Here is a 14,474-nt window from a genome sequence, read left to right as displayed (position 1 = left end):
CTCTGGGCAACCTGATCTAGTTGAAGATGCCCCTGCCCACAGCACAGGGGTTGGACTAGATGACCTTTAGAGGTGCCTTCCAAGCCAAACTATTCTATGATTCTATGATTTAAACCTTAAAACTTGAAACTTTCTAAGAAGGAAGACCTCATACAATGAGAGCAGCGTGCACTTTAAACATTTTCTTGTCTTCAAATATCACTGTCTCTTCCCTAATGCTGGTACTTAGGTGCTGGTAAGTCACTTACCGTAGCTCCACTGGATGAGTCAGTCTTTATGAAATGTTTATTATCTTATCTGCTAACGACCAAATCAGCCAACAGACCAAGATGCAGAAATCAAGTTATGTATTTAGTATGCAGGTGCTTCTGATTAGAAAAGTTTTCATAGAATTAAGGAGAACTTTGACTGAATGAAGTATCAGTAAAGTTCAGTAATAGTCATGTAACTAAATACATACCATGTAGAATATACAGATGACTATTAGGAAAGGCCTTTGCCTGAGCAAGCAATTATGCTCATAAACAGCATCCTATTGGAAACTATTACTGTAGGTTGTGGTTTTTTCTTTTTAAATGAATTGTTCATCTCTATAATATTACTTAGCACATTCCAAAACATCACAGAAGTAGCATTAAACATTCGGGATCAATAACAACACAGATATGAAATCTAGGACTTGGAAGCAAGTGCTCTCTCACACAGTTTTTCTTGTCCTTGACAATGGTTATCAACACATCTTATGGAAAATACCTTGTATAAAATACCTCTGCAAGCATAATTACAGCAAAGCACAATTACAGCTGGTCACTGTGCAGAAAGAAAATGATTGGTGAGGAATTTGACAGCTTAACTCCATTTGGCAGTGGGCTTTCTTGTATTTTCCTGTCTGATTAGGAGTGCACTGAGAAAAATCTAGGTCAGATCTGCCTGAAGAAGATGTGTTTGCAGGAGATTGCATAAGAAAGCCGGAACGAAACCTTGAAATATCTCTCTATACATTCCTTGATTAGGAAGCACTGGAAAAGTCAAATCTCAAGCAATCCGTTAGTTAACCCCTGAGGCTCTGTGAAGCATTGTGCTGAAACCAGATCACAGACCCCTGTGCTGGAGTAAACCATTCTCCACTGAAATGAGCAGAAACGGGCAGCGTCAGCCCAACTGGTGCAACTGCTGCAACTGCTTCAGCTCCCCCAGCTAAATCCCCCCAGTTTTAGCATCCTTGTTTTCCCAGACCTGACCAGAAAAAGTTTGAGCTCGCTTTCACAGAAGAGCTACTGCAGAATCAGAAGCTTTTCTCACCAACCTAAAATCATCCCAGTATCTGTAACACATTACAAGTCTTGTTTCACAGACAACATCTGAAAACATCCTCTCTCCGTAACCTGACCTCTCTTTCCTCAGCACGAGGCTGATTTCTGTCTTGACCTTTTAGGGAATGAGTGGCGGCACCATGCTATGCAGCCCTAGGTCATAGTCCTCGACAGGATGAACTCCAAGGCCAAACTCCTGTTGACTTCTGTGGCTTTCCAGCCACAACTGTGCACCTCAAGTCACGTGAGCCCATCAACAGACTTCCTCAGGCCAGGGTCTGCCCATGAAGCCTTGAAGATCTTCATAAGCTGATTTTACGGCTTAATCACATGGTGAATGTGAGCAGACAGGAGAAGACTGAAGGTCTCAGCTCTGGTGGAGATGTTTTTGCATGAGCCTAAGGCATGAGGAGGCTTTTTTTTTTCCCCTCTTCAGGTTTTGTCAGTTAAAAGGAATGTAAATTGAGCAAAAGGACATTCTTGGATTACACTAAGACTCTGCATGCCACTTTATACAAGTGTAAGTGTACTCATAAAGCATACTTTTTATCTATAAAGCAGCTAAACTTTCCTATGTGGATTGGATGGTATCTAAATAGTTATCACACTCTCACATGGACCGAGAGGGCTGTAAATCAGGCTGCTCAGAATTGGTGAGTATGCAATATAAATTAAATCAGTTTTATTTAATGCTTCATTAGTTTATATCCTCTACAAAGTTCCAAAGAAGGAGGAAAAAAAGGAAGAAAAAAGAAGATGGAGCTGCGAAATTAAAACTTCACGTCGCTCCCCTAAGGTGTCCTCCAGGAGCAGGACAAATTTGGTGTCTCTGCTCCTTCTCAGCAAGAAACAAGGCATCCCTTTTGATACTTCCTATTGTTACAGAAATTTTCAGCCCACTTGGACGTCTCGTAGTTAAGCAAACCCAAAATGGAATGAGTCGCTTATTAAAAATAAACCCAGAAGCTAACAAACAAGAACATCAACAGGCTACCAAACACTCACTTATCCGAAGCCACCAAACACGCAATGATGGTACCATGAGCCCCTTCACCAGATGGGGACCTGCTGTGGTGAATGTTTCATACCTGAAGCATGAGTAGCAGTGCCTCAAAGCCCTGCAGCACAGCACACTTGCCTACCAGACCGAAATGTGGACTTCAGCCCTTCACGGAGATGGATGCAGTCTTTGGAAAAAGGCACGTGTATGCGCAACAAGCGGGGTCATTAGAGCATGTCTGTGTGCAATGGAAACGGCACATGTATCCCCACCTTCAGGTTGGAAAGCCAAGCTTGATGCTCGAAGCTCATGTCCTGCGACCGTCTTGGTTTTCTCGACACATGCTTTCCCACCCCTCCTCCCATTTCCCTCCTGACCCTGGGCTATAAAAAGGAGCTGCAAAACAAACATCCAAGAAACACAAACTCCCGCAGCCATGAATTAGGTCTTCTAGGTTTTTTTCTTTTTCAGGAACAAGAGAGCGCTGCAAAAATATTTATATGAGGGACTAAGAGAAGCACAACTTTCTGTATCTCAGTAGCTACACTTAAAAAAACATGTATTTTTAGAAAACCAATCCTCACACATTCAAAACCTAAAAAAATACAATTGTTCTCTATTGCATCAGTTTGACCAGCTACTTAAAATGGTTCCCAGCAACTCTGATACATCTAGTATTTTTAAGTTGTAGCCATTATATTGGAAAAACAAAAATAACACCCTCTGAATTCACATATAATTTTATTCATATTCATTTCCACTTGATTCAGAGACCACTCAGCATTCAGGGAACTTGGTCACTGCCAGGACTGCAACGTAAGCTGGTGGTAAATTTGCTTTGATACAAAGTGTCTTGACTAAGGCTTATTCCACGGGCCGGGGTGGTGGCTTGGGGCATCTCCCGACGCAGAAGTTAGGAAGTCAGCTTTGTTAGCAAACGGTGGTCATGAGGGAGACGCTGGTATGAGTGCAATCAGTGGGATGCCATGCCTCATGCTCACTGGCCCAAGGACAGTGAAGGTTGCTGCGTACAAATAGTTGCCCACCCAGGTGGAAACACCTCGAACAAAGCTTTGAGAGAGGTAAGGAGAACCCCCTGCCAAGGGGTAGGAAACAAAAATTGCTCAGCAACTGAACAAAGACACCAAGGTGTTGACGACAGCCTTAACAACCCACAACCCAGGTGGGTTCAGAGGACATGGGGCTTTCTTCCATTAAATCAGAGAAGTGCTGCCAAGCTGAGAGCTGGCTGACTACCAGGAGAGCAGGTCTCCATGGTTCAGTGGAGGTGTCACATGCAAAGGAAGAGGGAGCCAACTCCACCTACACACAGGGAGCACTCCTATGGTGTTCAAAGAACTGAGACAGAGAAATGCAGGGTTTGTCTGGTTAGATACTATTTCATATAAAAAGCAGTCGCATTTTGAAACCCTATGCAAAGAGAATACAGGCGATGCTGTGTGCCCATCCTCACCTCCGTGGGTTTCAGACATGCCCGGCGCGAGTGCAGGGTCCACATCCCATGCGAACAAGCCCACTCACAGCTGCTTGATCTTGGGTCCCAGAGGTCACCGGGCTACGGGTGCCACTGCCAAGAGGGGCCCGCAGGAGAAGAACTCCTTCAGATCATGTGGAAGTGGAAGAGCAGAAACACTATGAACTGGGACCCACAGACCTTGTCCTGAGTGACCAGGACGGAAGAAGAAACCTCAACAACACCCCATGACAGGCAGCCACCAGCCAACGCACCAGGCACATGCATAAAAGCCTTCTCAACTTGATGTAGTGCTTGTAAGATCATTTACGGCTCTTTGTAAAGGAATTATCCAATCTTAAATTACCAGGAAAGCAAACTCTTCAGATAGTGAAAAAGCATCAGCTTCTGATGCCTGTGTGCAAACACAGCCAGCCAGCCAGCCAGGTACAGACATGGACTTCTGTACCTACACAGCTGCTTCCTGGAGCAATGGGAGTATTGTGGGTTTTTAGGTCTTATCCTTTTGGTACAGGCAACGCAGTCATTTGCTACGCAGAGGTTGGGATTCAATGTAATTTCATTGCTCTGGAAGATAATTTTATTTTCCTGGCTTAGGTTTTGCATTAGATTAAGATGTTTTAAAGATTTAGCTGCCCCTTGCATAAGTAAAAACTAAATCTGTAATGTCACCAGAAACCCAGCTTGTCTTCAAACATCCTGGTACCTTTCATTGTGATTAAGAACCCACATTAATTTTCAGCCTTCCCAATTTTTTTGGTCAACAAAGACATTAAGTGGTTTTGGAAAGGACTAGCTGATAAAACGGTTTTACATCTGCAGTTTGCATTTGCTTGCTAGCAAGGAAACCTTGTTATCCTTATTAACAGTTTTCATACTGCGGTAAGCAAAGTGCTTTACTTAGGGAGGGTTTTTATTTAATTAAAAGAATTGCGGAAGCCAGAATTTCAATAAAAGTTATTAACAAAAGTAGTAGAGTTCAGAAGTGTTGCCTTTTCTTTGGGCCAAAGCCCAGCCATTCAATGATATGTGATTAAAATAAAAAGTAACCTGTTTCTCCACTTCTCAGTGGGATGTGTGAAAGAATGAATCAAAGAAATTTCTAGCATAACATTTCCTATAGAAATGAATTTTGCTGCTTTTTAACAACTTCTGAGTTCCTCATGGCTAAGTAATAAATAACTAATTATTCACTAATCCATGTCACTTTTTCTTCCAGATCACTGAATATTCTGCAGCCAAGCAAATCTCCTACCTCCTCTGTTAACCAGGAAAAATACCATGTATATTTTATGTAAGTAATTAAGTGCATCCCTGGTAAATAAAGACTCCAGAATCATGACTGTCAACATCTCAGCATTTCATGTTAGTTTGGATAGTAAAACGAGCAGGGAATACCTCCAAACCGATATAATATTCTACTGTAATATGCCGGGAGACAACCACATATAGCAGCAGCTGCCCTGGTCTCCTCTGCAGAAGAGGTGGTGGGCCAGGAGTCATCTGCAGATTGCATCTGGCTCACGTGTGGCAAGTCAACCCACTCTGATCTGCGGTAAGATGTGTGGCAGCTCGGCAGGAGCCTGGGAAGAGATAAGGCCGCCCCTGCCAGCCCAGCAGGGTTTCACCACACCTCCGTGGACGCTGCCGACTTCCCAGCAAGCGCATCCAGCTGTGGGCACCTTCCTGCTGCAAAATTAGGTGCCAGGCATCTTGCTGGGACAGACTTATTCTTTGCAGCAGGAAGAAGTACCGAAATATATAGAATGACAACCTACTTTGGAGGATTTCAGATTTCTATGTCTGAATAATACGTCTTATGTTCAGAAGAAACACAAGGATATATAAAGCCACATACGTTACAAGCTAACCAACCATCTTCTTTCAAACAGAATTATCTCTGTAAACGCGTATCTAGAAAACGCCTTTGACTGTTATTCTAAGCGCACTAAAGAAATTGCGGGCTTTGCTTACATCAAAGCAGCAGGGTTAGGGTCAAATCAGCAATGTATTAACACCAGATTAACATCTTATAATTCACAATATGAGCAAATTAGGTTGCAAACAGAAAAGCCAGTGAGGGTTAAATAAAACAATTGCAGAGAAAGCTGCTTGGTGTGGTTTGGTACAAGGAGCCAGTCACTAAGACATCACACAAGCCCAAACTTGCGGTCAGCTTGCATCACACAGCAGCGAGCAGGATAGCAAACATGCATGGGAATTCAAAGCACACTCATCTTCTCCAGTAACATCCAGAAGCAGAACCAAATGTCACTTTGTTTCCAAGGTATTAATTAAACAGAAAAGACAAAATACGGATTTCAGAGTAAATTCATAGCCTATAATTTTTTTTTTCCCCACTTTTGCAAACATGTATTAAGACACTGCTTATCTGGAGTAAAAGAAAACGTATGCATGGGCTTTGATGTAACCCGCTTCAGCAGCATGAATTAGGATTACCAAAAAATCTTCTGGTTTAGCTGAAAATGTCAACTCTCCCAACTCCTCCAAATTTGCTAATTACATTTAAATACTATTTTAGTAAAACACCTGCAGGGACTACCCTGTAAGTAATATCCCAAGTCACAAGTATAATAGTATTTCAATAGGAAAATCAATAATGGCCAACTACCTTATCAGCTCCCATTTTATACCATACTACCCTTACAGAGAGGTACTGATGCTCCCTCTGGGTGCGCTCTCCTCCTTGCCGGCTCAGCACCAGAGCATGTTTTGCCTGTGCCGGTACAGTCCAGCTTCCCATTCTCACAACCAAGAATTGCACATTCTCAGTTATCCTTTTTTTTATTTCTTGATCACTAAAAGATTATAACTGTAGTTGAAAAGAAAGTGTCTGGAACTAGCCAGTGAGGAAACCTAGAGAACTGGCAGAGTGGTAGTGCAGACCTGACAGTAATAACCACACCTTAACTTTACGAATAAAAAACTACAAACCAGTCGAAGTCCTTTAGACCTTTTTTAAGCAGTGCTCCATCAGTGTCACTTGGCTGGTTTTTAAGTCGATAGATTTAAAGGTGGCCTCAGTCATTCCTCGACACACCAGCACTGCTGGGAGCAGAGGTGGCTCTAAAGCAGCAACAGCGAGCTGCCTGCGGAGCCCACTGGCTCCAGTGTTAAAAGGAAGCTGGCAAATAACCCCAGTCACGCCAGTGCCCTGGCCACTGCCAGAAGGTATTAATAGCATGCTCCATGTTAGAGTTATTTCTCTAACATGGACAGAAACAGTAAGACATTACCTTCAAGGTTTAGCTGGACCTGCTTAGAGGCTTGCATGATAAAGAAATGCAAATCTTAATTAAAAAAAAAAGAAAAAAAAGAAAAAAATTTCCAAACACCCTCCCCATCCCAAAAAAGACAAGAGAAAAGAAATTAAAAAAGCCCCAACTTAACCCAAAATTCAAATTGGAAATTAGACACTTTTTAAAACGGTGCAAGGACGCATTTTCCTTGGAAAAAGCACATCTTCAAGTCATTTTTGCAATGATGCCGCCCAGCTCTACCACAGAAGCCTCCCTTCACTGTAGGCTTCTCTTACTTACTCTTTACTGTGGGAATTTGCTATTGTACTGCCCAATGGCGGAAAATAAACCCTGACAAAAAAACCCCGATAAACTCACCTCAGCATTATTATTATTATTGCTCACTTCCAAACCTTTCTACGGAGGACCTCTCCTTGACACCTGGTGCACACAATTCATATGTGACTCACCCCGGTATCGCTGGCAGGCCCTGAAGGGCTGTCTGGTTAAGAGGTATTGGGTTTTGCTCTGCTACATGTCAAAATACACCATAAGCTACACTTGATCTTCTCGCAGACCATCAGGGTGGAAGATCCTCCCAGCACAGAGCACTTCCTTAGTGCTCCAGGTTTGCCTCTCCAAGGAATAGTTGCTCATGCCATTCCTAGCAGGACTTGGGGGAGAGGGAGACAGAAATGACCTGGGTAACTCATGCTAAAAAAAAAAAAAAAAAGATAACGCAGAAGTTACCATGACAATGTTATCAAAAGTAGGAAAAGAAGACCCCAAAAGAAGAAAAATACTGGATTTGAGCTTATTTTTACTTTCAAGAATCAGGGCAATACCACATTGAACTGGGTGATTCACACTAAGTGGAAATACTTCATGTCAGATGTTTATGAGACCGATTTATTTTTGCTGCTTAGACTCTCAGATTAGGAACACCTGATAAGTGGTAAAAAGAAAAAAAAACCTGGGCTGCCACAAACTAATGCAGGGCGATAAAAGTACAAGATGCTGCAGTGAATCTCCTATCACCTTGCACCAATCATGATCCCACTGCAAACTTCAGAAGTTATTTTTAGATTCATTAATATTCTGCAAGATACACTGGGGCATAAGCAAAGTCTAGATAATTCCAGAAAAACTGGAATGGAAGGCACATTGATTTCATATGACCACATTTCTGACAATACTAAATTCATTATTTTTAATTCAATTCAGAACTGGTTTTGCAACAAGCCTATAATCATGGCCTTCAAAACCTCTAAGGTAAAGTGCAATTAATTTCCATAATACTGTAGAAAATAAAGCACAAATATTTGTAACTGAAAGTGCCTTCTAATTCTTGTACATTATTTTGGTATTACATGAACCAAGAATCTCTTAAACGAATGACTATTACATCCATGTAGGGAAAAAAAGTTAACCCGCTTGGAGATTTTTTAATACTTTTAATGGAACATCAAGCCTGTAACATCACAGATTTAACAGATAAAGGATTGTAGAAATTGGAATAATTCCAAGACCATAAGACTAGGTCTCTGATACTGCACAGCAAACGTAATGTCATTGCTTTTACGATATCAACCTACTGAAAATAGTCCATCTAGTATTTTATACCTTACATGAAAGATGAGAATTTATGGCTGCAGAGAGGCACTCGCTTTAACCTGCTGGTCTGTGTGTCTTTTGGAAGCACAGCTTTCTTTTCAGAAAGTGTTACAGGCAAAAAAAACCCAAACCATATTTTAATCAGTATAGCTAGTTAGAAAGAAGCGTACACTGAAGTTCTTATACATTTCACATCACAAAGAATTAATAAGAAAGAAGACAACTTAATACTTTTATGCAAGTTTTATATACTTTCTGTACGGCTATGCTGTTTTCAAATTGGTGATATTAACCTGCATTGGTTTCTGTAAGCCTTCCAACTTCCTCTCTTTTTGATTTAAAAAAAAAAAATCACTTTGATTTCTACGTGTTTCCTTTTTTGAGCTATCGTAACCTTATGGATTCCCCGTATCCCGCCCAGAGAGCAGCATCCTGTCCTGTGTGATCCCCCTACACAAACTCTGTATTACAGGGGTTACTTATCCATGCTTCCACTTAAAAATATTATACCACAATGCATAAATACAGAGGTTGACAATGAACAAACGGCGGACATCTAACATGGGTAAATTACCCTGCGTTTGTGATTAGTGGTCTCCTATTTCTTTTCATTATTGAAAGAGTGCTCAGTTATAACTGCTGTGTTCCAGATGCTGCTAGGACACTGCTCATTCATTATTCATGTCGATTAGCCCAAACCCTCAGCTGTTTTGGAGAAAACACCGCAAATGTCTTTCCTACGAGGGCAAAACACATTCAAATGCCCCGAATGCTGAGCCACTTCATACTGCAACTTGCTGTGGCCAGAAAGGAAAGGTTATAAAAGCCACAGTTCTGCTGGTACCAACACAATTCAGAAAAAAAAGACCTGGTTATGCTGACAAAACGCAAATTTCATTCTCATTTACCGATGATTCTTTGCAAGATTATACCTGTAATTTTTTATGTGGGCTTATCTGATTGATCACCACTTGCTAAGCTTGCTTACCTGGTTCCTCCAACACCCTTTTACAACGTCTTCAAGTAGTTGAGACTCAAGTTACCCCATAAAATGCCTTTCCAAATCTGCTGTGGTCATTGGCCATCATGAGAGGTTAACAGAATGGAACCCCCTTTATGGCTCTCTCTCGCTGGGAAGCGGCGTATGTTTAAATGTATGTAATGTACATAGTATTTTGGCCTCCTGTCTGTTCACAGTTCAAGTCACTATAAAACTGTAACTTTGATAGGGAATTCCCAGTGATTTCTCCAACCCTGTAGCCAACCAGCTTCATAAATGTGGAGTGGTTGAAACGTGTTAATAATAATTGTTTAAAAATAGCCTGGTTTGCCTGCCCGAGTCCCACATGCCAACACTGAGCACCAATGCTAAGGTTGCAAAGTCAATCATCCCCATGAAGCTGCATCGGCTTCATTTCAGCACTTGGTAAACAGGCAAAGAGATGCAGAACCTAAAATCCCTCTGGTGTGGATATCCACCCCATTTTTCAGAAACCTGCAGTGTTTTTAATAGTGCTCCATACCTTTTCAACACGGCTCTGACCACCTGTGGTTGTAAGCGTATGGCTCTTTGCAGATTTACCCGCATCTGCCTTGGGCACCCAGAAAATGGGGAACATCTCGTTGGGAAACGACTCCGAAGTGCTCAGCTGTGGCCAGCTTCACCAAGCCTCACGCCAGAGCTTTGCAGACTGAAATAAGCCAGGAGTTTGTGTTTCACTGTCTTACGCATGAGGTTGTCTCTTACCTTCTGGCAATGCCCTGTGTCCTACCCTTGGGTAGCCTGTTCATCAGCCTGAACCCAGAGCTGGGTACCTACAGCAGTGCCCAGAGCACCCAGAGGCTGTATTTCCACTCTGGAACATGCTTGATTCAGGCAAAATCCTCTAGGAATTGAGCTGCTGGACAAAATCTCTATCAAGGATGCACAAATAAAATTTTCAGAGGCTCCTAAATTTTTTAAGGCAATTTCTTTTCATAAGGGCACCAAGAGGCACCTTCCTGACCTTGCTGTAAACCTTGAACTTACTATTTCCAAGGTTTTTTTCCCCAAAAGCATTATGGCAATTCCTATATGCAAAGACATTTAAGGAGAACCCCCCCGAACATTTTTCCATCCTAGTCTTGATCTTGGAGATGGACAAACCAGTTTGGGGAAGGATTCAGCCTGGCATGGGAAATACTGACCATGTAAGTTGGTCAAAGCCGAAGGCCACTAAATACAGGTTTGGGTAATCCTAACTAAAGGCATTGCCATCACCATTGCCTTCTTTAGATGGGAATGGGAGTTGTGGCAAGAGAACAAAAAGTCTTACGATCTGACTCCCAGTGCAGAAATGGAAAGTGAGACATCTCTGTATCTAAACTGATTTCTAAAAAATAATGCAAAAAGACACCCCCCCCAACTCCTCTCTGCCCCTACAGACACTATTTTGACACAGAAAGCACATCAAGACTGTTTTCAGTTGAATTCCAGCACCTTGAAAGCACAGCTGAGCTCAAGAGTTCTTTCAAACCCTAGAACGAGTGTGGGATGTTTAATCTTTAACAGGGGCATTTTTCTCCTGCTGCTTGACTGGCTTGAAGTAAATAGGTGTAACAGCATGCAAAATAAATCACTTCACCTGCTTAGTCTACTCACCCTTTCTAGGTGACGCTGGTATGCAGCTCTGGTTGGGTCTTGAGCCCAGTTGTTACGTAGAAGACGGTGTAAACAAGCAGAGAGTTAAAATCACCAACTAAGAAATGCAATTGATTTCTAACTATTCTTTGCACAAACTTTGTTTCCATTAGGCAAGCTTAAAAGACCTCTGTGCAGATGGGTTGCAGAGATTTACATCACTTCATGTGCATATTAGGGAGAAAGCCCTGCTCTTCCTCTGGCCTACAGGCATGGCCATTTCCTCCTTAGAACAAGAAGAAAGAGGCGATACAAGTCTAGAGAGCCGGGACTCTTCAAGGTCGAGGCTTATTAAGGGAGAATTTAGGGAGAATTTATTTAGGGTCTTGTGGTCAATTTTCGTAAATCACAGAATCATAGAATGGTTTGGGTTGGAAGGGAGCTTTAAAGGTCATCTACTCCAACCCCCCCTGCCATGGGCAGGGACATCTTCAACTAGGTCGGGTTGCTCACAGCCCCGTCCAGCCTGACCTTGAATGTTTCCAGGGATGGGGCATCCATCACCTCTCTGGGCAACCTGTTGCAGTGCTTCACCGCCCTCAGCATAAAAAATGTCTGTCTTATATCTAGTCTGAATCTAGCCTCATAGACCGGTCATCACTGGTCTAACCCCCATTTGGGAGATGGTACATAAAAGCTTTATGTGGAATCACGTTAATTCTGTAACAAACACGGTTGCCAGTCCCCAATCACCCTAAAAGTGTAAATTAGACTGAAAGTTTCACATTATTTTTCCTCCTTTAGAAGAAAGCTTTTGGGGATCCTATGCAATTCCAGTGTCTGTCATAGGAGACAATCTTAGGAAATAGAGGCTGAAATATGATGTTTAACATTTGTATGTGTTTTTCTCCATGTGAATGCCCTAGTGCATGCCTGTGGGTATCTGGCAGGGCTTAAGAGGTTTTAAAAGAAAAAGAGAATACAGGGATACATGCAAGTTTCACCAAACTGTACAAAGAAGCATACAAAGACAGCATTAAAAAAAAAAAAAATTACCTTTTTATCACTGTAAGATTTGAATCAACACATGTATTTAAAAACTAAAGGAAATACACTATATTTCTGGCAGGGTATCAGGTTCTCATCTTAATTCTTAATCACATTTTTCTCCAGCTCATCTCAGCTCCCCCACCGCTGGTAGTCCTTCCACTGCCAGTGCTCACAAGGGTACCAGCGACAAGAAAGCTCCATCATCATTTATTCGAGCTCTGTCTGCTGTGTCAGCTCTTAACTAACAAAGAGTCTCTCAGTGGAACCACTGCAAGGTGATGTACTTTCCTCCGAAAGTCCCCTGCAGGGGACCTTAAAGGGTAAATGTCCTTCCTCACTTATGATCATTGCCTTCCTGTGGTGATCTGCATTTTTCTATTTCTATCTTGTTTGACAGCTGTACTTGTTTTCTTGCACCATGTTTTGTTTGGTTGCTGTTTTTAAGCCTGCTCATAGAGCTGCGTCTACAGCTTTCTCTATACATGTTTAATCTCCAAATACCTAGGCTAGTCTGTTTTTTCAGTCTTGTAGCACTTAATTGCAGTATGAAATTTGTCTAAGAAAAAGAGAGCCCTTACTGGAAGGATCTTCTGCTTTTACCCTAAATTCAGCTTCTCTAGTGAGAACGTTAATCAGACCTGGAATTCATATTCCTTACATTTTAACCCCCCTATTGTCTAACATGGGAGTCAAAATTAAAATCAAGCACCATTCAGCTTCATAAAAAAAACCCTTTTCAGAATATCACAAAGTAGTTGAAACTTGATTATCTACCATTTTCTTAAATGTATCGGAAAGTACCGTATTATAACATCAAACCCTCCATGCCACTGGGGCATGTTTTTGTTACAGGGTATCACCAAGATTGGAGTTTGCCGACTGTGCATTTAGTTAACTCTTAATTACATAAGGAAATCTCCGTGCTTTTAACTTGACTGTTTATTTAATCAAATCAGTGTCAACCACGTTCCTCTCAGTTACTGCAATATTTACTGTCAGGAAAACAGGAATGAGCCATGGGGTTAAGAATTACTTTTATACCAACTACATACACAGAGTTTAAATAATCTGCATTTAAAAATAATCTCATGATCAAAGAATACAGTCAAAACCTGAGCAGAGAATACCTGACCTTTAGAAGGCTGCGTGACTTGGGATCCTGGCATATTCTGGCCGAGAGCACTATCAGCTTGCAGGCTTAATAACTTGGTTAGCATCCCCCAAAACAGATCTCTTTTGCTCCCTCGCAGCTCTTTAATGGTTTAGTTTATGTGTTACGTAAAGGATTCAAGTGCCCATTAATGTCCTGCCTAAAAGTGTTAGACCGAATATAAAAGCTGAGTGGAAATTAATCCCCTAAGACGGTTCAAGTGGCCTTATTTTCCATGACAGCAGGCAACGCTGGCTCCTGTTGATGGCAATGGCTAGAAGATCTTGGCTTTTTGATGCCAATCTGTCTTCAGCAAAGACCATACCTGGTTTGGTCAAAGAAAAGACCAAAGATTAAAATTACTCTGAATCAGCATTTTGGAATAAGATGTGTTTAAAACCTTCTTTTCTGCTCCTTTCTGAACCATGTGCACTTGCCCTTCGGTCTAAAAGGCACCTGGATTGCCTGAAACAGAGGAGCAGATGAGGGAGGGGAGTACAGAGCATGTTGCTGAAATATTTCAACATGCAGAGCTGAACAAAAAGTACAACGGTGTTTATTTTGGTTGCTGCAAGTTTTGCAAGTGGTTAGTGAAGGCCATGCAAATCCTCTGCTGGTTTGCGTCTCTGAACAGTGACAGGCAATGCCCTCAAAAAGTCCCATAATCAAAAAGTCCCTATATTCTTGCACCTAAGCTCTTAGATCAGCATGACCCGGCTACAGCAAATACGTTTGTGCCCACAAAATGAAATTTTTCATAAAGTAATTTTTCAAGGGCATCTATCCCGGCTGTGTTTATAGCATCACGGTGATGCCAGGCATCCATTTGCACCAGGGTATTTTACTACCTAGAGGAGGAAAAGCAAAAAGCCTGGCAAAACAGATCCTCGCAGGCACACATGCCACCAGCAACATCCCCATCTCGTTACAAAAACATTAACCTCTGTCCCTGGCACACTCGTGCATCACGCA

At 41.9% G+C, this 14,474-nt stretch overlaps 1 protein-coding gene across 2 annotated transcripts in view; it reads right to left on the bottom strand.

Moving 5' to 3' along the window:
• The window catches only part of COMMD1 (copper metabolism domain containing 1), a 79,965-nt gene that overhangs the window by 3,035 nt on the left and 62,456 nt on the right, over nucleotides 1-14,474 (bottom strand). Inside the window, exon 4 of one of the 2 annotated variants that reach the window (XM_009282597.2) lies at nucleotides 3,788-3,915. The exons of the other annotated variant lie outside the window; for it this stretch is intronic. Coding sequence (XP_009280872.1) covers nucleotides 3,799-3,915 — 117 coding nt within the window. The 3' untranslated portion in view covers nucleotides 3,788-3,798. The remainder of the gene's footprint in view (nucleotides 1-3,787; nucleotides 3,916-14,474) is intronic. 2 annotated transcript variants of the gene reach the window in all.

This window comes from Aptenodytes forsteri, unplaced genomic scaffold, assembly GCF_000699145.1.
Source record: "Aptenodytes forsteri isolate BGI_AS27 unplaced genomic scaffold, ASM69914v1 Scaffold582, whole genome shotgun sequence".
NCBI classification, from domain to species: Eukaryota; Metazoa; Chordata; class Aves; order Sphenisciformes; family Spheniscidae; genus Aptenodytes; species Aptenodytes forsteri.
Note: the sequence above shows the minus strand (reverse complement) of the source record. Positions and strands in the feature narration are given on the sequence as shown.